At 35.5% G+C, this 26399-nt stretch overlaps 1 protein-coding gene across 1 annotated transcript in view; it reads left to right on the forward strand.

Moving 5' to 3' along the window:
- Positions 1-2444: 2444 nt before the first annotated feature.
- LOC121424284 (monocarboxylate transporter 12-like) overlaps positions 2445-26399 on the forward strand; it is a 30318-nt gene continuing 6363 nt past the window's right edge. Inside the window, exons 1-4 of the mRNA XM_041619911.1 lie at positions 2445-2879; positions 16386-16683; positions 21967-22263; positions 24886-25385. Coding sequence (XP_041475845.1) covers positions 16500-16683; positions 21967-22263; positions 24886-25385 — 981 coding nt within the window. The 5' untranslated portion in view covers positions 2445-2879; positions 16386-16499. The remainder of the gene's footprint in view (positions 2880-16385; positions 16684-21966; positions 22264-24885; positions 25386-26399) is intronic.

A 26399-nucleotide genomic window follows, 5' to 3' on the forward strand; every position in this document is an offset into this window, starting at 1 on the left:
CGTAAAAACCTGCAGTTTTTTTTCTTTTCTTCAGGACTTAGAGTTGACCTCATCATTCATCTGATGAATAGAATTGTTGCAAAGCCTACATGACGAACAAAGGAGAGATGTATTTGTTGAAACAGGGGTCAAAGTGTAGGTTATCTTGACCAGGACACATCTCATAACCCACCAACATTTTCATTGGATCTTGGTTTAAAAGAAAACTGCAATTCTCGATCATTTATAAAAATTATTTATGGCGGGGTAGAAGTTCACTCCCGAGCAGAGGGCTTCCGTGGTTCAAAGATATGTTCAAACAAATAGAAATCTGAATAGGGTACAAGATGAGTTCGAGGCAAAAAGCAACCAAAGAGCACCATGTAAGATTTTAATACTCAGAAATGTGCTCAAGTCAATACAGGACAACGGGTACTAGCAACAAGGGCAGATCGGAGTTCGAACACAAGAAAATTAACATTGACCTGGTGAGGCAATTAAAGCACTCTCCAGAACCCTGACAAAGCTGCAGGACTAGAAACAATGTTCCATGCATAGCTAAATCGACCAACATTCAACCGAATTACACATGAAGACCTAAAATTTCATCTCCGAACTAGGTGTGAAAAATAAATACAGAACTTTTCAAGGTGAGATTATGGATTAAAAATTTGTTTTTAACTGATTTCCTTTTAGTTATTGTTTGTTATAGATATTTCTATTATGTATGGGCCCGCAAGTTGTGGGCCCAAATATAAAAATAAAAATATGATATTGAGTGAAGACGTAATTGTACTTCGCACTTTATTATGAGTTGTGAAAGAATTAGGCTCATATCTCCATATTGCAAAAGAATTGAGCCAGTTGTATGAAATAAATGCTAGTTTACGATTGCAAAAATATATACAATATGATTTAGTAATTTTCACATAATACTCATTTAAAATGCCATTAACATTTTTTTTGTGGGACACGCTGTATATCTAACAATTTAAACTCCCAATGTTCACATGGAATAAATGATGAAAATATATTCAAATTGATAGATGATACGTAATTCACACTCAATAATTAACAAAGCCTTACATGAGATCTACGTTATTAGAATCCTAAACATATTGACCACGACACCGATCAAGAATTCTTACATACGCAATATGGACGCGGTACGTGCAACCTCGCACATCCATCCAAGGTGCAATGGTCGCTCTTATAATATATATATATATATTGAAATGCTATTTATTAAAACGATTGACCAGGCAATATCTGTTATTTTATATAGTCTATATATATTCGCCATCAGAGATTGCCTTTATCATCTGGCTCCACCCCGAAAATTTCTGATCCGTCTACGTCATGATAGAAAAAAAATTGGAAAATACATCAAGCGCGTTCTTCATGCAATCGACGCGTTTACACTAGCGCGTACATCACGCAACTTGTAAGCAGCGAGTGACGTCACCTTAGTGAATATAATGCCGCAATTGACAATACAACGCAGTTATATTGACTGAAGTGACGTCAAAACCTAGAATATAACAAATGCGATCCTCGCAGCTATGGTCATGTGATGGCACATTGACCTATCACTGATTCGAATCTACATAACCTATGTAATATATATATATATATATATATATATTGTAAGAAATGGATGAAGAGAACAATGGTAGGCGTAGCTTAAATCAAGGTTCCCCAGAGCTATCTACCCTTTGGAAAAATTGGTGATGCCGAAAAAATGTCTCTGCCGGGAATCGAACCCGGGCCCCCAGCTTTGAACGCCGGTGCCTTAACCACTAGACCACAGAGACGGTTAGTAGCTAGGGCGAGCCCGATCCGATTGACCGTCAGATAGACAGATTTTCGACACTATATACCAATTATATATTCCTTTGTCGGGTGAAGGTGAGTTTTGAACAATGACAAGCCGCCATGCCTCAGCTGGATCAAAGCTATTGCTTCGATACAGTACACATATGGGAGAAGAAATACAAATGTGTAAAGTTATACATGTACAACAGCTTTTGGCAACTCTTATATATATATATATATATATATATATATATATATATATATATATATATATATATATATATATATATATATATATATATATATATATATATACTATATATATGTATCATGGGCCGCGGAAGCGGGGGTTGTGGGAGGGGCTTCAGCCCCCCCCCAAGTTTTTTTTCCAAAACCATGTACAAAAACGTAAAAATGACCATATGATTGTGATTTTTTGCATGGTCAGCCCCCCCCCACTTTGAAAACCGCTCCGCGGCCCCTGTATAATATAGGCCTAATAGTATGTGTGTGTGGGTGAGTTTGCTCGTCTTGTGTGATCGAGCGCCCTTGGAACGTTGATTCATGATTTTGCCCTCCCCCCATCTAAAATGGCGTTTACCCATGTGATGTAATTATCGAAAACAATTGCAATATCGATATTTTTTAGTGGTGTTCCATGAACATGGGACAAAAGAAAATTCAATTAACCTTGCCTTACTAATAACCTTCAAAGTGAGCGTTCTTACGGGCCTCAAAACATAACGATAAACGCCAAAATACCATTCAAAATTGCTGAACCATAATTCCATTCAACAATAGGCTTACACAGATATCTGGGGCAATCATGGGTAAGAAATAACAATGGTTCTATTGGATATCATAACGATATTTTGAGTTGTTTACACACATAATACACGCACATACATAGTGCTGATACCTAGTCACCTTCTACTAACTGGTATGAAGAGAAATAGTGCTCCTGAAAGACGAAATCTGTCATTCGTGTTGTTTCATGCTATTTGCCTCTTCCGCTCTTGATCAGTCAGAACCCCTGAGTTCTTTACTATGTTTACTGTCTGAAAGTGAATAAGCCGTAACTTGTGGTAAGTCTTAGAATCTGCCATTTGTTGCCATTGTGAGGAAATGTGTATTTTCGTTGCTGTAAATTTTCCCTTTTTCATAATTAGTGACACCTAACGATTCGGTGTAGGTCGGTATTGAGACAGGCAAGGGGACTGGCGGGGGGGGGGGGGGGTATAGCAGGTGATTGTCACCTTCTTTATTTTTTAATTAATGAGATAGTACGGCATTATGGGTATTCCACAGGTAAGACACGTTTTGAATACCTTTAGTGAGTGGGGCAGAAGTTATTCGGAGAAAGGTGTCCTGGGTCTCGTAACACAAAGATTAACGAATAATCGTATGCTTGATTTCCACGATTGATTGTACTCGTAGAAAAATGTTCTACGATTATTGCTATTTGTGTTACGGGCCCCTGGAGGGTATTTCTAGTACACAAGTGAATGGGACCGCGTTTAGGAGAAAGGCATTGCGGATTTTAAAAGTCAAGTCCACCCCAGAAAAAAATGTTGATTTGAATAAACAGAGAAAAATCAAACCAGCATAACGCTGAACATTTCATCAAAATCGAATGTAAAATAAGCAGGTTATGGAATTTTAACCTACGCTTATTTTTTCACAAAACGGTGATATGAACAACTCAGTGTCATGCAAATGGGTCAGTCGATGATGTCCATCACTCACTTTTTATTTTGTTTTTTATTGTTTGAATCATCTAAAATTTCATTTTTTTCATATTTTTTTTTACAGATTTAAAAGTAAGGACCAAGTTGACAGATCCAGTATTAAACAATGCTAATTCCAAATGTTCAGGGAGAAATTAATCATTGTTTCTCTTGACAATGGGGAGAATATTAGAATATTTCATATTTCATGTAATAAACTACAAAAGAAATAGCGAGTGGATGACATCTTCAGTCTCCTCATTTGCATACCGACCAGGATATGTGTATATAACTGTTTTTGTGGAATTAAGAGAAACTTTGAAGTGTAATAACTTTCTTGTTTTACATCCAATTTGATGAAACTTTCAGTATTATGCTAGTTTGATTTTCTCTATTCATTCAAATCAACTTTTTGTTGGGGTGGACTTGACCTTCAAAATAAATATGAGGGTATTTTTTTACACGAGTGAATGGGACAGCGTTTATTAGTAGATAGGCAGTGCGGAAAAAGTAGTAGGGTATTCTTTGTACATGCGGGTATTAGGATGCCCATAATGCCGTACATTACTACTGATAATTAGAAAAGATTGAGGATTTTTTTTTATCTGTTAAGGGGAGGGGGGGGGGTACGAAAAAGATGCTGTGCGTTTGTGTTTATATTATAATCATTTGCAGGTAAAGATTTTTTGAAGTTGTGTTAATGGATTATGCTTTTTCATGTAAAAGAAGTTTGCGTAGGGTGCCTTGAAAAAAGGGTGATATAAGGAGTGAGTACACTGTAAAAACTGTGGTGTTAAAACTGACACCAGTTGGTGTTAATAGAGGACCACACCCTGAGGTGTTAAAATTACACCCTAAAGATTGAACATAACACCAAAAAGTGTAAATGTAACAATCAAAGGTGTTGTAATAACACGTATAGGTGTAAAACTAACACCACCAATATAACACCGGTGTAAAATAACTGTGTGGTCCTCTATGTACACCGGTTTACACCACAGTTTTCGCTGAGAGAAAGGTTTGGGTATGATGCTCAAAATTACTCTTCAAAGGCCTGGAAACTCCACCCAAAGAAAAAGTTGAGAAGGTACAGACTCTTCATCAAACAACAGCAGCTTACAAAATACATGGACATGTAACTGTTCGTAAAATTCACGGTAAAAATTCAAATAGTATAACTTTGTTACCTTACGTCCGATTTTGATATAGATTTTACTGTTAGTACACTTGTTTGACTTTTTCGCTTTCTATTAAAATAATCTTCTAATTGGAATGGACTTTGTTAATGTTTTCTTGACATTAGATATCATTGAATGTGCAGCCTACTCATGCCTTGCGTACTGAAGGCCCTCTAAATTTTGTATGTACTAGACTTTGCGTGGAGACACGCTTGTTGATCAAAGTTTAAATCACGGTCTGTGCCTGCAGACTAGTCCCAACTAGTAGAGCGGATAAGCTCCAAAAATCACAAGAATTGTGCAAAATTTGACTAAAGCATGAAACTTTCACAAGTATTAGTATATGCCGTAAGATTTATTTTAAAGATGGGAGGTAAATTAAAAAATGCCATTTTCGGCCGTTGCCATGGCAACGGAATAATTTCTCAAAAATGACATACATTCCCATGTAAATGGTAAATAAACATGATATAGATGAATAAAATGACAACTTTCAAGCTTCCAATTGAATACATGTCAAATTTAGAAACATTCAAAATCAACAAGATAGTTCCATTTGGTCCGTTGCCATGGCAACGGCTTGTTTTTCCCCAGAAAAATAAAATTTTTGATTAAAAAAACGTTGTAGAATATGATTTATCTTTAATTTTCCCTAATTTTACAGTTTTAAACAAAGATATGTTGGTTGCTAGATGTATAAATCATATCTCAAGCCATTGCCATGGCAACCAAATAACAACTGATTTACAAAAATAACATGGTTGACAAGACAATGGGCAGGTGGAAAAATCAACTGGAATTGACTTTATATGTATGCTTTAGTTTTGACCCCCTCATTTGAACCAAAAATACAGAAAGTGTTCTGCAGGAGTTCTTTATAAAGATAAAACTTTATGTTGCATTGGTAATGCTTGAATTAAATTAAAAAAAACAATGTTGCAAAGATCCCGTTGCCATGGCAACAGCTTATTTCCCTCGAGAAAAGTAAAAATATTGATAAAAATGTAGAATACATGTATGATCATCAGTCCATTTTCAATCATTTTTGAGGTACTAATCGGGATATGCTTGTGACTAAATTTATAAGTATAACATCTTAAGTCATTGCCATGGCAACCAGATAACATCTAATTAAAAACAACAACAACATGGATGACAAGGGTATGGAGACTATGGAAAGGTGAAAAGTACAATGAAAATTAACTTATATGTACATGCATAAGGTTTGACCTACTCAATTAATTTAGGGGAAATAATACAGTGAGTGTTCTGCATGAACTAATTGGAATGATACAGATTGATGTTGCCTTGGTAATACTTGAATTAAATAAAAAGAAACAATGTTGCAAAGAACCCGTTGCCATGGCAACAGCTTATTTCCCTCTAGAAAGGTAAAAATATTGATAAAAATGTAGAATACATGTATGATCATCATTCCATTTTCAATAATTTTAAGGAACTAATCGAGATATGTTTGTGACTAAATTTATATATATATAAAACATCTTAAGTCATTGCCATGGCAACCAGATAACATTCAATTTAAAAAACAACAAAACAGGGATGACAAGGTTATGGATAGGTGAAAAATACAATGAAAATAACTTTTATGCATAAGGTTTGACCTACTCAATTAATTTAGGGGAAATAATAAAGTGAGTATTTTGCATGAACTAATTAGAATGTCCAACATTGATGTTGCCTTAGCAATACTTGAATTCCACGATAAATATCAATGTTGCAAATGACCTGTTGCCATAGCAACGGCTCATTTACACAAGAAAAGTACCAGTTTTGATTAGAAAAATGACTATAGACTCTGATTTATTTCTTTTATTTCTCCTAATTTTGTGATAAGAATTGATATGTTTGCTGTTAACATACAAATAATATCTGAAGCCATTGTCATGGCAACCAAATTACATCTAATTTGAAAAAAAAAACATGGTTGACAACACAATGGACAGGTGGAAAATACAATTAGAATTATGCTGTATATGCTTAAGTTTTGAACCCCTCATTTGAACATAAAGTATAGAATGAGTTCTGCAGGAGTTCTTTAGAAAGATAAAAAAATATGTTGCCTTGGTTACGCTTGAATTAAATTCTTTTTAAAATGTTGCAAAGGGCTCGTTGCCATGGCAACAGCTTATTTCCCTGTAGAAAGGTAAATATATTGATAAGAATGTAGAATACAGACATGTATGATCATCTTTCCGTTTTCAATTATTTTAAGGTACTGATCAAGATATGTTTGTGACTAGATTTATAAATATAACATCTTAAGCCATTGCCATGGCAACCCGATAACATCTATTTTTTTCAAAAACAACATGGATGACAAGGGTATGGAGACTATGGACAGGTGAAAAATTCACTTAATGGCATGCATAAGGTTTGACCTCAATCTAGGGGAAACAATACAATGAGTGTTCTGCATGAACTAATTAGAATGATAAACATTGATGATGCCTTGGTAATACTTGAATTCAATGATAAATATCAACGTTGCAAATGATCTGTTGTCAAAGCAACTGCTCATTTTCCCAAGAAAAGTACCAGTTTTGATTAGAAAAACTGTAGTGGTCTGATGTGTCCAAGACCTTGAGACGGCTTCCAAAAATGGAGTTTAAAACGGCTGTTGATATATAAATGGACATAGCTCACTTCATATCCGTCTGGGATAATTATATGATTTCGTGTCTAGACCATGGTTTCAATGGTCAAGTAATACATTATGACAAGTTACACGGACAGTCAGTTGTCCTGTATATTAAAAGAAATCCAAGATGGCTTTGAAAATGGAGTCTAAAATTGCTGTTGCTGCATTAAAAAACATAGTTTCTTTAATATCCTGGAATAAGTTTATGCCATAGTGAAATGTGTCAAATTATACATAAGGACAAGTTACAAGAACAGTTAGTGTTCAAGTATGTCCAAAAATCCAAGGTGGCTTCCAAAAATGGAATATAGAATAGCCCCTGTTACTAACAAATGGACATATTTCGTGTAATATCTGCCAAGTGCATATTATTTTGATATCTAAATCATGGTTTTAAAAGTCAGTAAATACATCATGTACATTGGAACAAGTTACAAGGACACAAGGACAGTTAGTAATCCAGTATGTTCCAACATCCAAGATGGCTTCAAACAATCGGAGTCTATTGAATTGGAGCCTGTTGCTTAAAAATTGACATAGTTCATTTAAATCCACCAAGGAAAACTGATTTTGGTGTTCACACTTTGGTTTCAAGTTTTAAAAGATACGTTTAGACTTGTTACAATGATATCCAGTTGTCCATTTTGCCTAAAAATCCAAGAGGGTTTTCCGAAATGGCATCCAAAATGACTTCTATCACTAAAAAATTATCAGAGTTCATAAAACCTGTAAGAAACAATTTTGGTGTCTACACTGTGGTATGAAGGGTCCATTATTACATTAGGACAAGTAACAAGGATGGTTAGTTTTCAATTTTGTCCAAAATCCAAGGTAGATTCTCACAAGTGGATATCATATCCACTTCAAAGTAACAGTCGCCATTTTAGAATCTATTTATGGAAGCCATCTTGGATTTTCAGGCAAAATGGACAATTATACATCATTGTAACCAGTCCCAACGTATCATTTGATCCTTGAAATCCTAGTGTAGACACCAAAACAACATCCCAATGTGTATTTAATGTACTATGTCCACTTTTAAGTAACATTAAAACCACCATTTTCAAAGAATCTTTGAATTTTTGGACACAATATTGACGCCTGACTGTCTGTTCAACTGGACACAATGTACAGTATTAGTTGACCCTTGAAACACTTCTGTAGACACCAAAATCATATCCCCAATGTGTATTAGTAATGAACTATATGTCCATTTTGAAGTAACAACAGTCAATTTAGACCCCATTTTGGAGGCCATCTTGGATTTTTAACATATCATTCCATTGATTGTCCTTGTAACTTGTTCTAATGCATTAAAAAATGGTTCTATGATAATGGTTGAGACATCAAGATCATATTCCCCAGACAGATATTGAACAAGCTACCGGTATGTCCTAATTTATTATTTGACTCTTGTAACTATGGTTTAGACACCAGAATCACATTTCACAGGCGGATATAGAATGATCTACGTCAAATTTGATTAAAAACAGTCAATTTTAGACCCCATTTTTGTAAGTCACCTTGCGTTTTTTTACATACCAGACCAATGACTGTCCTTGTAACTTGTCTTAATGCATTACACGACCCTTTAAACTATGGTTTAGACAGCAACATAATATTCCCCAGACAGATATTGAACAACCAATGTTTATTTGTAAGTAACATTAGATATGGTTTTACAAAACCTTTTTTGTAAGCCATCTTGGAAATGTGGACATACTAGACCACTGACTGTCCATGTAGCTTGTCCTTATGTATTGACCCTTGAAATAACAAATCATATTCCCCAGACAGATATTGAGCAAACTATATCCTAATTTATTATTTGACTCTTGAAGCTATGGTTTCAACAAGTGAATATAAAAGGAGCTATTCCACTTTCAAGTATCAGCAACCATTTTAGAATAGTTTTTGGAAGCCATATTGGATTTTCAAACACACCTGTCATTGTAACTTGTCCTAATATTGTTAGACTCTTGAAACCAATGATTTAGACACCAATATATCATCCTCTAGGCCAATATGAAATGAGCTATGTACGCTTTAGGTATCAGCAACCATTCTAGATTCAATTTTTCGAAGCCATCTTGGATTTTTGGACATTCCAAACCACTGGCTGTCCTTGTATTTGGCCAAATGTACTATCCTTAAAACCAATGAATAGAAACCAAATTAAAGCCATTTTATCAAGTAATGGATAAATTGTGGATTTTTAGCTCACGGCAGCCAGTGAGGGCATCATCTTGGAACACCCTTGAGTGCTTAAATTATTTTTAACCTTTCAACCAGTAAGGGTATTTTTATCGTATTTGACCAGTCTACTTTTCATGTAAAATAACCAGTGAATAGATTAAACTTCGTGTTGAATAGATTCAAACGTTACTTTAAAAATTATCACAGTATTACAAAATTTTCTTCGTCAAAATCAGCAGTGTAATTTTGAGGGGGCCAGATATGACGTATCGAGCAAAATTTACTTTAAAATGTTCTCACCGAGCCAGCGACAGAGCAAGAAATTTCATTTTGTTTTTCAATTTGGGTACATTATTCGTAAAATAATATTTCATCCATCTCTCTTTCACTTTCTCTTTATTTTTTTTAGTAATGATTTTTTTTTTGGGGGGGGGGAGAAGGGTTGCTAAATTACTGGGAATTTTCTTGATGGAAACTTTCCATGGGAATTTTTTTAATTTTTGGCAATTTTCAGGAATTAAAAAAAAAATGATGGGAATTTTCAAAAAGTAACAATTTTCTGATATTTATATGCAGGAAATAGGCATATCCTGGCAGATGATGCTTAATAGTGCTTTGCTATCATATTTCAAGCCAAGTATGCTAAAACAGTCAGACAAGGCATGATTTCAATGATCTCCATGTAAAAGATGATTTACTGTATTTACCTTGATTTGGATATCAAGACCATGTCGACTCCTTACATAGACCTAAGATTTTGAGTTATCAACCCCTATAATCCCCTTATATATTGATATGTTGAACAGCTTTAAAACACATATCACCCCAAGACGCTTTCTTCAAAATGGCCGCCTGCGAATACTTTGAACGAAATTGTCCAGCATCGAGTTTCGGGCATTTATTTGAGCCCACAAAACTCTGATACGAGTTTTGTTGGTCTTATTTCGATGCCATGTATAATGAAACAAGATTGTGCTTATCATTTAGCATTTTTATGTTCAGCACCCCCCTAAAAGGGGAAAAAATAAATAAATAAACATATTTTTTATCGAAATTTGTACTTTTCTGGAGCCATTTGCAACATTGATATTCATCTTTATGTTGAGCATTACCAAAACATAAGTATTTTTGTCAACCTAATGGAACAATGCATAACATTACATGTAAAAGAGCAGGTCCAATCTTGTGCATATTAAGTTAATTTTATTGTATTTTCCGTCTGTCCATTATTTTGTCAGCTATAGTTTTTTTTGGGTAAATTAAATGTTATGTTATTGCAATATTAATGCCTCAATATGTTATTTATAAACAACAAAAATGTACGCGTATCTTTGGCACCCTAACTTTAGTAAAAATAAATGAAATATAAGATTCTACTAGGTATTTTTTTAATCAAAGATGGTCTTTTCTGGAGGAAAAATGATCCGTTGCCATGGCAACCGAACACACATTTGCAAACATTGATATCATTAAGTTCAACCGTTACCAAGGCAGCATCAGTTTTATCATGCTATTGTACTCATGCAGAACACTCACTGTAATTTTTGTTCAAAACTTAATGACTGTTCAAACATTATGTAGATTAAGTAAAATTTTATTTTACATTCCACCTGACCATTATCATTTCAACAGTGTAATTTTTTTGTATTTATAAATTACATCTTAATCTCAATGGCTGAAGATGTTATCTACATATTAACAACAAGCGGATATATATGCTTAGCACCCTAATGATTAGGTGAAATGAAAGAAAAATCAAATTTTACCATGTTTTTGTTTATCAAAGTTGCTTATACTTTTCTGGGAGGAGGGGAACATTTGAATTACTAATATTTATCATTAAATTCAAGTATTACCAAGGCAACATCAATTTATTATTCTAATGAACTCATGCAGAATACTTAATAAATTTTTTGTCCAAAATTAAATGACTGGCCAAACCTTTCACACATTGAGTTATATTGTATTTTCCACCTGTCCATGATATTGTCATCCAAATTAATATTTTTGTAAATTAGATATTATTTGGTTGTCATGTCAATAGCTTTAGATGTTATTTAAACATTTTGCACCAAACATATCGATGTTTAACACACTAAGATTAGGGGAAATGCAAGAAAAATAAGATTCTATAGTCCTTTTTTTTAATAAAAATTGGTACTAAATGATCCGTTGCTATGGCAACAGGCCATTTGCAACATTGATTTTTATCCTTGAATTGATCATACATGTATTCTACATTTTTATCTTTTTTTTCCTTTCTAGAGGGAAATAAGCTGTTGCCATGGCAACGGGTTCTTTGCAACATTGTTTCTTTTTATTTGATTCAAGTATTACCAAGGCAACATCGATCTGTATCATTCCAATTAGTTCATGCAGAACACTCACTGTATTATTTCCCCTAAATTAATTGAGTAGGTCAAACCTTATGCATGTACATATAAGTTAATTTTTATTGTACTTTTCACCTTTCCATAACCTTGTCATCACTGTTGTTGTTGTTTTTAATTAGATGTTATCTGGTTGCCATGGCAATGACTTAAGATGTTATATTTATAAATTTAGTCACAAGCATATCCCGATTAGTACCTAAAAATGATGATCATACATGTATGATCATCATTCCACTTTCAATAATTTTTTAGGTACTAATCGGGATATGCTTGTGACTAAATCTATAAATATAACATTTATTTTATTTATTATAAATAAATAATAAATAAAATAAATGTTATATTTATAAATCTATAAATATAACATTTATTTTATTTATTATAAATAAATAATAAATAAAATAAATGTTATATTTATAAATTTAGTCACAAGCATATCCCGATTAGTACCTAAAAAATTATTGAAAATGGAATGATGATCATACATGTATTCTACATTTTTATCATTTTTTTTCCTTTCTAGAGGGAAATAAGCTGTTGCCATGGCAACGGGTTCTTTGCAACATTGTTTCTTTTTATTTGATTCAAGTATTACCAAGGCAACATCGATCTGTATCATTCCAATTAGTTCATGCAGAACACTCACTGTATTATTTCCCCTAAATTAATTGAGTAGGTCAAACCTTATGCATGTACATATAAGTTAATTTTTATTGTACTTTTCACCTTTCCATAACCTTGTCATCACTGTTGTTGTTGTTTTTAATTAGATGTTATCTGGTTGCCATGGCAATGACTTAAGATGTTATATTTATAAATTTAGTCACAAGCATATCCCGATTAGTACCTAAAAAATGATTGAAAATGGAATGATGATCATACATGTATTCTACATTTTTATCAATATTTTTACCTTTCTAGAGGGAAATAAGCTGTTGCCATGGCAACGGGTTCTTTGCAACATTGTTTCTTTTTATTTAATTCAAGTATTACCAAGGCAACATCAATCTGTATCATTCCAATTAGTTCATGCAGAACACTCACTGTATTATTTCCCCTAAATTAATTGAGTAGGTCAAACCTTATGCATGTACATATAAGTTAATTTTCATTGTACTTTTCACCTTTCCATAGTCTCCATACCCTTGTCATCCATGTTGTTGTTGTTTTTAATTAGATGTTATCTGGTTGCCATGGCAATGACTTAAGATGTTATACTTATAAATTTAGTCACAAGCATATCCCGATTAGTACCTCAAAAATGATTGAAAATGGACTGATGATCATACATGTATTCTACATTTTTATCAATATTTTTACTTTTCTCGAGGGAAATAAGCTGTTGCCATGGCAACGGGATCTTTGCAACATTGTTTTTTTTATTTAATTCAAGCATTACCAATGCAACATAAAGTTTTATCTTTATAAAGAACTCCTGCAGAACACTTTCTGTATTTTTGGTTCAAATGAGGGGGTCAAAACTAAAGCATACATATAAAGTCAATTCCAGTTGATTTTTCCACCTGCCCATTGTCTTGTCAACCATGTTATTTTTGTAAATCAGTTGTTATTTGGTTGCCATGGCAATGGCTTGAGATATGATTTATACATCTAGCAACCAAAATATCTTTGTTTAACACTGTAAAATTAGGGAAAATTAAAGATAAATCATATTCTACAACGTTTTTTTAATCAAAATTTTATTTTTCTGGGGAAAAACAAGCCGTTGCCATGGCAACGTACCAAATGGAACTATCTTGTTGATTTTGAATGTTTCTAAATTTTATATATATTTAATTAGAAGCTTGAAAATTATCATTTTATTCATCTATATCATGTTTATTTACCATTTACATGGAAATGTATGTCATTTTTGAGAAATTATTCCGTTGCCATGGCAACGGCCGAAAATGGCATTTTTAAATTTACCTCCCATCTTTAAAATAAATCTTACGGCATATACTAATACTTGTGAAAGTTTCATGCTTTAGTCAAATTTGCACAATTGTTCGGCTAATCCGCTCTACTAGTCCCAACGCACTTTTCTTCTCTTCCATGTCTCTCATCTTGACCACAGCAATGTACTGTTTCCGCATGGAGCTAAGACAAAGTAGTAGTAGTAGCTCAATGGTTTCCGTAATCAACTTGTCGAGAAATAACACTCCATATACATTTTCCAAACGTGAAACTGTCGTCATGCTCATGAATGGACAAGTCCACCCCAACAAAAAGTTAATTTGAATACAAAGAGAAAAATCCAACGAGCATAACACTGAAAATTTCATCAAAATCGGATGTGAAATAAGAAAGTTATGACATCTTAAAGTTCCACTTAATTAAATGAAGAGCTCACTTGCATAAGGGGTTAGGCCCCCTTTTTCATCAAATTTGATTTTCTGGTCTCAATGCATAGATTTTTAGTAGCTCTATAAGATGATACAAAAGAAACGTTGAAATTCCCATTAAAAAGGAACCAAAAAGGCAAAAAAAAAACAATAACTTTTTTTTCAAAAGGGGGTATGTCCATTTTAGTTTGGTTGCAAAAGGGGTTAGGTCCACACAGATTTTTATGGAAAAAGAATATTTTAAAAAATATGAAGACAGGTAGATTTCTTTTTATACCCAATTTTATGTTCTCATGGTAGGGTATCGTGAAAATTTAGTTTCGCATAAGAATATTGCACTATGAGACAGTAAAAAAATCTATGAGTGGACCTAACCCCTTTTGCAACCAAACTCTTCTGAAGAGCTCATTTGTCAAAAGGGGTTAGGTCAATTTTTCAAAACTTTTGTTTTCTGTCTCAAAACCTCATAATTTTTAGTCGGTCTGATGATACCAAAGAAAATTTGAAATTCACATGACAACGTGCGTGAATAAAAGTGGCAAAGGAAAATCACCTTTTTAAATCAAATGAGATTGGATCCATTTTAGTTTGCTCGCAAAAGGGGTTAGGTCCACATTGATAATTCTTTTAATATAGAAAAAAATTAAGACAAGCAGATTTCTTTTATACCCAATTTTATGTTAACATGATAGGGTATATGCTGACAATTTAGTTTCTCATAAGAATATTGCAATAAGTGAAAATAAAAAAGAATATGGTTTTTCTCGGAATGGTCCAAAGTGGACCTAACCCCTTTTGCAACCAAACTCTACAAACCGTGAGAGACGGACCATCATCGACCATGTCATTTGCATGTCACTGAGCTGTGCATATTACTGTTTTGTGAAAAATAAGGGAAAGTTTAAAATGTCATAACTTTCTTATTTTACATCCGATTTTGATGGAATTTTCAGTGTTATGCTAGTTTGATTTTTCTCTATTTGTTCAAATCAACATTTTCTTCTGGGGTGGACTTGACTTAAACTATTTATTGTTTGTTGTAGTGAAATGATTTAACATTTATCTCAAACAGCCCCTCTTTACTCCCACAATTATTGGCCTTTATTTCTTGAAATTGATTTTGTTTATGGTTCACAACTGGCGATAATGTAATAAAACCGTTTGAAGGTACCTGATACAGCCTTCTCCGTAATAGAACTGATTTACACTTTTGTAAAATGCCTTTTTTATTCTTATTTTGTGTAAAAGCAAAAGGGGGAGTTTGTCTGGTGAGAATGGCTAAGATGTATACGTTTTCAACTACTAATTAACTGTCAGATAATGACAACTTGCCAGTGCTGACAGCTTTCATACAATTAGTCCCAGGATAAAGATTTGTAATCAAATTTTACTTCACAGCAAAGAATACCTTTCGATTATCCAAGCTTAAACATAATCATACCAGATTTAAAAAACAACATAGTAAATGCATCATTTTTTAGGAGAAAATAGTCATCAAACGGTTTCTCCATGTCAAGGATTTTCATTGAATAGGTAACGGTAGAAGGTTGAAAAAAAAATAGCGAACACTCTCCTTCAGCATGTTCAGTAGCACTTATTACCCCTTTTTTTCTGGTCCAGCTATTTTTTTTTCAGGATTTCCTTAAACTAATTAATTAAATTAAAGCACTCGTATTGATAATGAAGACGAGAAATTTTATTTTCTTTAACACATTTGAAAATAAATATCCGCCACCATGGTGCTTTTTTATATGATTGTGCTGAGGGTATGTGAGAAAACCCCATTCATTTTCTACAGGCAAGATATTCGGTGGGATACTTCAAAAATACATAATGCGACGATCGATCCCTGTTAACCGGAGCATGGTCCTGACTGAATAAGCTGTTCCTATGCCATAAGCTAAAAAGGAAACATTCTGGGGTTTTTCTTTGCTTCCGATGAAAATGACCGGTGATTTATATATAGGGTTGCGTCAATTCATACAGGGAAATCTAGGATTAGTCTAGAAGTCTTGTCTTATTTCCCCTCAAGACTCGAGAGCAGATCAGAATTAACCTGGTAATTTCTCCCGGTCATTTCTTGTCTTCAGCTAGCTGTCCTTTAACTTTCCTGTTGAAGCTCAAGCGCCATTGGCCCTATCGGAAAGGCAATTCTTTCTCCGGGCTGCATGCTATACCGACAGCTTTGACCATCGATACTTTGAATGGGGGCAGCTAGGATGGGATCACGGATAGAAAATACGAAGCGGTGGTTGAGTGACCGGTGGGGTTGGGTCGTCGTGGCCGGTGCTTCGGTGATTTACTTTCTCGTCTTCGGGTTCATGCTTGTCTTCAGCATTGTGTTCGTCGCCCTCCAAGAAGAATTCAAGAGTTCAGTCACCCAAACAGGTACGTACGTGTTTTTGGAGATTATCATACGTCTGAATGCACCATCCCAACAGCCCCCCTGAAATATTTCTGGAACATTTTCTAAAACTTTAAAAACTTTATCTATTTTATTTACATCTGACCCCATTCGCAGAAAGTCTCTAGGAGATTTGATGTTACCTTCCCTTTGTTATGATGTAATTTATATATATTTTTTTAAGAAATAAGTTTCCACCAAATAACATTTGCCAGTTTAGTCGAATAGATTTGCTGTAAAAAAATCTAATTTCTTTTAGAAGTTTCTTTTTAAGAAATACTACTTTGGAAGCGGTCAAAATTTACAACATATCCATATTAAATTTTGGTAATGATATTTTACAAATATTCAGTGAGAAATTAGACAATAATAACAAAAGACCTCCTACATCAAGGGTTAATTAAAAAAAAGTTTTCATCCTATTCTGAAATCTCCTGTCAAAAGCCTTTTCAGCCACATGACTTTTTGTGCAAGGGCGCCGGAAGCGAGGGGGGGGGGGAAGGGGGGCGCTTGCCCCCCAAACAATTTTTTTTTTGGGGGGGGGAGCAAAACGAGATTTTGCCCCCCCCCTCCCATGTGCCCCATAAAAGAAGAAAAATGATAAATTATTTAAGGACAAAAGTAAACGATAAAGGCACTTTTCCGACTAAAAATTGTCATTTTCATTGTCAAAAATGAAAAAATTTCGCCCCTGACAGGGCAATTACATTATCATAGTAAGCCTCGCGTCTTTTGACGAACATGCCCCTCTGTGAAACACACCTTTGATAAGCCCTTCTTTCCATTTTATTACAGTGTGATAACGTTTACCTTTTAATGAATACATTTCAGACTAAAACAGAATGACAAATTGAAAGTGGTTCACCAATGCAGGCTGTGTCGGCTAACAAACGCGCGGTCGCCCCGAAACGCTCAGACCGGACGACCCGATATCACTAACGCGCGTGAACGTTAGTTACTCGTGCAACATAATTATGGAGTCTGAAAATGACTGTAAAACAGAAAACGTTAAAGAGTTAAAGAGGCTTGAGTAGTTGGATTATTGGATAAATGAGAAGATGCTAGCTTTAGTCGGCGAATGGAGTGCAGAGCAGGAGTACTCATCTATCAACTACTCAAGCCTCTTCAACCTTTTCCGGTTTACCGTCTTTTTTAGGACTACGCTCATTAAAACAAAACATTACTCGACTATCAACTGTTCACTTCCCCCACTTCCTCCCCTATCAATTTCACTTCTTCCTCTATCCACTTTTTCGAAAACTACCGACAGCCACATCCGCTATTGGAATGTAATTGTAATCTTCTAAATAATGTTACATAATGTACATCATCAAATGTGGTAGTTTGTTAATCAGTTCATGATTATTTACAAAATGAACATTTCCTGGAATTTGATATTCATACTTTCTTAGTTATGGTCACATTTTCCCCAGAAAATATGTCAAGAAAAAAGAAGATTTTGAAGGGGTCATCCAAAAGTGCTTCCCAGTCATACAAAACATGCAAAAGCAAACACATCAATAGAGTAATGTTTTAAACTTTAATGATTTTCAGAAAAGTTTTAAATTGTTAGACAATTAAGCTTCTCATATTTCTTTTTCCTCCTGTTACAAAATATGAAACGTATTGCCCATGCATAGATAATCAGGGACTCTAATGCTAATGTCAGAAATAATTTGCATAGAATGGGGATTTAAGTGCTTATCGACGTCTGCCACGTCAGAACAGTATGACATTTTGAATTTGAAAAGACATTCATTACAATTTATTTTGTTTCTGTTGTTACGCTTCTTCTGCTTAATACACTCCTTGTTATGACGATTGTGCTCTCTCGCGTCGTCCGTGTATGTATGGACGTAAATAAATATTTCTGAAAGGATATTGCATGAAATGCAAGATCAGAAAAAAAGCACAATTTATTCAGGCGTGCAAAGTCTTCAAATAACATAGGAGACTGGGAAAATTTCAAGGCCATCCGTAACGATACAAAGAATGAGATCAACGCGAGCTATTGGATGTATGTTAATACCCTGTTCGCTCTCCCTGACATCAGGAAGCGATTTTTTGCATACGTCAGATCAAGGAAGAAGAGTACATCTCCTCCAATCCTACTTGCTGATGGGAAAGTCATCAATAAGCCTTGTGACATAGCAGAGAGCTTTGGAAAATTTTTCCAGTCAATCTACCCTCCTCCATGTGTGCTACCAGATGGTCCAAGGGTGTGTAATCATCCATTACCTCAACTTTGCTCCATATCAATTTCAGCTGATGAAGTTCATAGGGGCATCATGCAGTTGGAGGACAAGAAAAGCCCTGGCCCTGATTCAATTACTCCCATCCTTCTCAAGAAATCAGCGGGTGTTATATCTCCGGTCTTGCAGCGTCTTGCAGCGTCTATCACTTAGGCAACATTCTCTGCCAGAAGGATGGAAATCTGCACATATTGTCCCTGTGTTTAAAGCTGGCGATAAATCAGTTGTATCAAATTATCGCCCAATCGCACTAACATCTATTGTTATCAAGCTGATGGAGTCATTGATTTCAAAAGCTATCTTTCACCACATGGAATCAAATTGTCTCCTTACTCCAGTCCAACATGGTTTTGTTAATCAAAAGTCATGTGTTACTCAGTTGACGACCTTGGCCCACTCTTGGCTCCAGGACCTGGACAAGCGTAGACCTCCTTCCATCGATGCAATATTCTTCGACTTCGCCAAGGCGTTTGATCGCATGCCTCATGACGTCCTTTTGCAGAAGTTAGCTTTATATAACATCTCGGGCGACATCTGGTTCTGGATTCGTTCATTTCTATCTGGCAGATTGCAACGTGTTCAGTACAAAGGACATCATTCTGAGTGGTCAACGCCTACCTCAGGTATACCGCAAGGGAGCGTCCTGGGGCCTTGCCTTTTCAACTTATTTATCAACGACCTTCCTGAGGACGTTATGTCAAATAGTGCATTGTTCGCAGACGACACTGTTATCTCTCGCCCGATCTATGGCCCTGCAGATCAACAGATTCTTCAAGATGACGTCAATGCCCTTGCTAGTTGGTGTAACAGAAACAAAATGAGTCTGAATACGTCTAAAACCAAAGTGATGAGAATATCTTGGAAAAGGCATCCTGGCCAAGCTCAGTACTATCTCAATGATACTCAACTGGAGGAAGTGTCTGAAATCAAATACTTAGGTGTGATCATGAACAATCGCTTGACCTGGGACAGCCATGTTACATATGTTATCTCTAAGGCGAATCAGTTACTTGGTCTGATAACTAGCTTGGCCTCAGGCCTATCTTCATTGGCCGTGTTCACCTTATACAAGAGTTTGGTCCTACCAGTCCTTGAATATGGCCTTCCCGTTTGGACACCTCACAAAATAGGCTCTATCAACAGACTCGAGTCTATCCAACGTCGTGCAACACGCCTTGCTTTGAAGCAACGGCGGGGACAAATGCCCTACTTGCAGCGACTTCAAAGGTTGAATTGGAAATCTCTGAAGTTAAGAACTTACTTGACCCTGGTTTTTCATTGCAAAGTGTTTGTTCAAACTTATCAAATGCCCTGCTGTGAACGCTCTTGTAGTGGTGAACACACGCCATTCAGATGACCTGAGATTCAAGCATCTCCTTGCACGAAAAGATGGTTTGCATTTCAGCCCAATTCATGAGTTCCCCAGACTCTGGAACTCTTTACCTTGTGACCTGAGAAACTCTATTCTTACTGTATCCCTTTCAACATGGTGCAATCACCTAAATTCCTATCTTGTTGATTCTAATTAAGTGTCCAAATTTGATATGACACCAAATTTATGTATTTTTAGAATTATCTCTTTTTATTCTTCAGTATCTAACTGTTTCTATTTATATATTCTTATTATCAACAACTGGCCATTATCTATATCCAATGGTGTTTCAATATTTCAATAATTCAATTTTCAATATTCCAACAGCATTTTCATTAATTCAAGTTTAAATATCAGGGGGTTGTATTCAACATGTTAAGTGCAATATAATTAATGAAATTGAATAGATATATGCTGTATTCTGGCCAAGATACCTCAGTACTTTCAATTTTCAATTATTTATTGCAATTTATACAATCTCATACCGAATTGCACGACCAAGCCAACCAAAATTAATTCAGACAATTGGTCAGCATATTTCCTTTCTGTTATTCAGTTTCTTACCTTTTAATGCAGTGTATTTATTGATACTAGTTTGTATGATTTTATGTTTTGATTCTGAGTAATTGAACATTCTGTTATATTATGTTATTTTGAATGAAATTTTATGCTATGTTTATTTCGCATGAAAATACTACAGTGGATTCACCTGGATGGGTTATGGTTAGGGCGGTCCGCGGACTATAGTTATTTGGTTAACTTTGCCCAATGCCTGGCAGCTCATCCAGGTGAATCCCTTGTTTTATTATTTTTATGTTACTGTATTATTGTAATAATTATTTTTTATCATTGTATTTTACTTGTTTGATATTCTGCCAAATAAAATAATAATAATAATAATTTTTTTTCTCTAGTATTTTGAGTCAATATAAGCGTAATACGTAATTTAATTGATCAGACACGAAACCACATTCCGAAGCGATCGTTTTGCGCGTAGATTTCATACTCTCATAGATTATTAATATAGTCTTTCGTATATTCTATGTTTAATTCTCAAGATATTTATTTTTGAATGCTCTTAGAAACGCAACTTTTATACTCCATTTTTACACATAGTTCTTACCGTGTGTGTGTGTGCGTGTGTGTGTGGGGGGTCCACACCCTCCCCCTGCTCGATCGCTTCGGTATCTCACGCTGTCAAAAATATTGTGCCCCCTTCGGGATTTTGCCCCCCCCCAAAAAAAAAAAAAAAACTGAAAGTGTTCCGGCGCGCCTTTCTTTGTGCATATACAAATAAATGAAAATCAATTGTTTTTACTGTTCCCCTTTCGCACTCCCCATGGATATCACGTTTCTCTTGACCTTATCTTTAACATTCCATAATAAATCGAACATTTATTTTCGAACTCCTCAAAGAAAATCATAATGGAACCAGGCGCGCCGGAACACTTTCAATTTTAGGGAAGGAAATGTCAATTTTAAGGCAAAAAAGTGCCTTCGTCGTTTACTTTGCTTTAAATAATTTATCATTTTCTACTTTTAGGGGGGCACATGGGGGGGGGGCAAAATTTCGTTTTGCCCCCTAAAATTTTTATTTAAACCGTTAGGCCTGTTTGAATATGTTTAATTTCTCCCTTACACAGCATGGATGGGCTCCTTGCCGATAGGTATTTGCTGTGCCTGCTCACCGCTAATCAGCCTTCTGATTGAACGCTTTGGGCCTCGTGCTATCGTCGTGACAGGATTGGCAATCTCGTCGGTTGGCATCATTGTGACGTCATTCTTGCACTCTCTTCCGCCGATGTACTTCTCGTTTAGCTTGGCCTTTGGCTTTGGCTCTGGGATGGTGTTCTTTGGTTGCCTCAGTCTCACCCTCACCTACTTCCCCCTTAAGAATTCAACCAGGTCCACGGCAATTCCCATGGCAAGCTCAAACCTCGGTAATTATCCCTTCTCTATTAAAATAGAGGTCAATTTTGTTTCTCCTCTTCCTTCCTGTCTCCGTCTGAAGTTGGGACAAAGAACCTCGCTCGGTTGGTCCCTGGGTAGACTCTCAAGGCTTTTCGTCTTCCTCTGGAGGAAGGCTATACTAAGATTGTGCACTTTGTGGATCAATGTGAACACAGCTAGTGTTATAATTCAGTGCCACATGATGACGTCGTTTCAGCGACACGTACACGATTCCAAGAACACATTAAATGTATTGAAAATGCCGGTCAAACAATAATGAACAGCTGGGAGGTCTTTGTCGAGCGAGACTATAGGCGCCGCTTTTCTGACGGCGTCGGCTTCGGCGGCGTCGTCAACATTGAAATCTTAACAACGTTAAGTTTTTGAAATGTCATCATAACTTAAAAAGTATACAGACCTAGTTCATGAAACTTGGACATAAGAGTAATGAAGTAATCCTTAACATCCTGCCTGAGTTTCAGATCACATGATCGAGGTTAAAGGTCATTTAGGGTCAATGAACTTAGGCCATGTTGGGAGAATCAATATCGAAATATTAACCAAGGTTAAGTTTTTGAAGTGTTGTCATAACTTTAAAAGTATATGGACCTAGTTCATAAAACTTAAACATAAGGGTAATAATATCACTAAATATCCTGCCTGAGTTTCACGTCACATGATAAAGGTCAAAGGTCACTTAGGGTCAACAAATTTGTGCCATGTTAGGGCTATTTGAGGATTTGTCATCATAACTTTAAAAGTTTATGGATCTAGTTCGTGAAACCTGGACATAAGAATGACCATGTATTCCTGAATATCATGTGCGAGTTTCAGGTCACATGACCAAGGTCAAAGGTCACTTAGGGTCAATGAACTTAGGCCATATTGGGGGCATTTGAGGAATTGTCATCATATCTTTGAAATTTTATGGATCTAGTTCATGAAACTTGGACATAAGAACAATTGAGTATACTTGAACATCTTGTGCTAGATTCAGGTCACATGATAAAGGTCAAATGTCATTTTGGGTCAGCGAACTTTGGTAATGTTGGGGGGTATTTGTGGAATTGTCATCATAACTTTAATTTTCTATGGATTTAGTTCATGAAACTTGGACATAAGAGCAGTAATGTATCCCTGAATATCCTCTGTGTGAAACTTAAAGAGCATGGCCAAGATCAAAGGTCATTTAAAAGTCAATGAACTCTGGCCGTGTTGGGAGTATGTGTTGAATTGGCATCATAACTTATGAAGTTTATGGTACTTGCTCATGAAACATTGACATAGTGTAATCGAGTATGAATGATTGTCTTAGGTCACATGATCATGGTCAAAGGTCATTTTGGGTCAATGAAAATATGTTATTATCATAGTAGTGTTTTCTTCTGTGAATAATTACTAACCAGCTGTTTTTCAAAGGAAGCACTGCTGCTATATCGAATTGCGTAAGGCAGGCGAGACTACCAGAGGCGTTCCACTTGTTTACATTAATTGCTGCATATTTACCATGTCTGCACATTCCATGATAACATTAGGATTACAAAAAAGATTTTATGAGGGAAATTTATGTTCACAGTATGCGATTCGTTGCGATACGAATTTCAAAGAAATTGTGATAACATTTGAGATGGACATTTCAACTAATAATCTTACTGGTCAGAGTTTATAATAGTGGTTGGACCACTGAAATCGAAATTCAGTCCAGTTGGAGCCTCCCTGAATGAATAAAACTAATTCAATTCCAAATCGTAATGTCATCATCATCGGCTGCGACTTGAAGCCGAATTGGACTTTACTCCGACCACAGGGCTTGCCATGTATAGTAAAAATATGATTTCAGTATTCCTAAAATTCTTGCCAAACTTTGTATAAAATAATTTTACTTCTTGGGACTTTCATATCTAGTGCAAAATGCAATTTCCTGAAAAAACGCATCGTACCGGATCGCATAGTGTGAGCTGGGCTTTATGAACCACAGTTGATTTACTTTGGAAATGTTTATGCTATTTTGCAATGACAAACGGTCTTCACATAAACCCCTCAGAAAAGTTCTGCAACTTAAGTTTGAGTGGTAATGAATTTCTTAACATGCTTAGTGTGCCATCATTGTGTAACAGTGGTATAATTGGAAAACATAAATTTCCCTCATAAAATCTTTTTTGTATTACTATTACTTTTAAAAAATATTTTTTAATGTTTTTAAATCATCAAGAATCACAATATTGACAGTAAATTAACAAGATAAAAAACCCCAATAAAATCAAGAATAAAAACATAAAAAATCAGAATATCATTTCAACATATTAATTAAGAACAAACTTCGAAACTGACAAATGATGGTTATTGAAAGAAGCAAGAGTCGAGATTGTCTCGTCACCCAATGGCACAGTCACATTTTTTTGGTACCAGCTACATTGTGGTCCGAATGAAAATGAATAAAACAGCTGTTTTCGACTCGCCGAAATGCGACTGCAATCGTTGCCAGCGCGCTATTATGCACAACTTAGAATCGACTGATTGTTACTTATTGAGTGTTTTTTCTTACTGGCGAAGTTTAAATCTTATTTCGCCTTTTCATAGTTTGTTCATTCTGTTTTTACCATTTATTGTAGGTGCATTTACCCTTGGACCTTTGACCTACCTTCTACAGACACGATACGGATGGAGAAACATGCTAAGAATCATGGGATCGTTGATAGGGGTCATCTGCATACCCCTGAGTTTCCTGGTTTTGAAACCGCCATCTAAACCAAGAATAGAACACAAAACGATTTGCGCGTCCGGAAGAACGAAATACTCTAAAATAGCTTCACAGGAGGACGAAAATTCCGACGCTCGAAATGAAGGCATCAAAAGTCTAAACAATTCTTCCAGGCATGAAACTTCCGCAGAAATGGATAAAACCATTGATGAATGTGATTTGTGTGATAACACAGAGAGGATGGCCGAAGGACGAAAAATGGTTATCAAGGGTAGGGCGTATCAAGAAAACGAAACTCAACGTAGTCCCATTTGCAGAATTCTTCGTACTCTATTGTATCCAGATGTCTTATTGCTCTCATTTTCTGTATTCGGATATGGTCTTGTAGACTCCGTTGTGCTCATACAATTGGTGAGACTAAAGATAAGATGGGGCAAAACTAAGCAACATTACATAATGCATTCAGACATGAGAGAGAGACACACTGCCAAACGTGCCTAGGCCATCATGGATATTTCATAATGTCTTGGCTTTTGTTGTACGATGCCATTAAGCTGTCTGCGCAATAATGGCCAATTCTCTTGGCGCTAAATTACGTTTTTCATATAAGAATTCAAATGTGGACGCGTAAATGTATGTTGCATGCCTATGCAACACTTGATGCTTCATATATCTTTGCTGTCTGGAACAGAATTCATGAGAATGATATTGGAGCGTTTTTACTGAGATTTTTCTCATCAAGTTATCAAATTACAATTAAGAGTAGTTGTGCGATATTAGTAGTAGTAGTAGAAGTAGTAGTAGTAGGAGTATAACTAGCAGCAATATTAGGGAAAATGTATTTAACGTGGATCTGGATATAGGCAAGGACCGTTGTGGTATAATAATGACCAGGATATGGGGGTAAAGAAGAACGATACTGAAGGAAGTCGTCTACGACATTACACTGCAAAAACTCTGGTGTTGATTTAACACCAGCCCGGAATCTATATATGTCCACACCAGAGAAGTGTTTAACAACACCAGTTTCCTCTTGGTCTAACACCAGATAGGTGTTTATACAACACCAATTAGTGTTTAAACAGCATCGGTTTTGATTCCAAACTGGTGTTGTTTCAATACTTCTATGACGTGGACATATAAATTCCGGGCTAGTGTTAAATCAACACCGGAGTTTTTTCGGTGTAGCCTTGAAATATGTTACTAGCTTTTTTGATGTTATGTTAACAACAAAGCATATCAATATATGACTTTGTACTGCCTACCAGACTGTCTCGGACCCAATAAATGTCTTTGCTTTGGTCTAATGGGTCTTAGAAATTCATTTGAAGGTCTGGTGGAACCGGCCAACGGCCGCTTTTAGTTAGAAAGATATGGCCTTGGCATCTCCGCCTTCGGATTCTCAAGCAAGGAGCAAGGGACTGG

The sequence above is a fragment of the Lytechinus variegatus genome, chromosome 11, assembly GCF_018143015.1.
Source record: "Lytechinus variegatus isolate NC3 chromosome 11, Lvar_3.0, whole genome shotgun sequence".
In the NCBI taxonomy this organism is placed as follows: Eukaryota; Metazoa; Echinodermata; class Echinoidea; order Temnopleuroida; family Toxopneustidae; genus Lytechinus; species Lytechinus variegatus.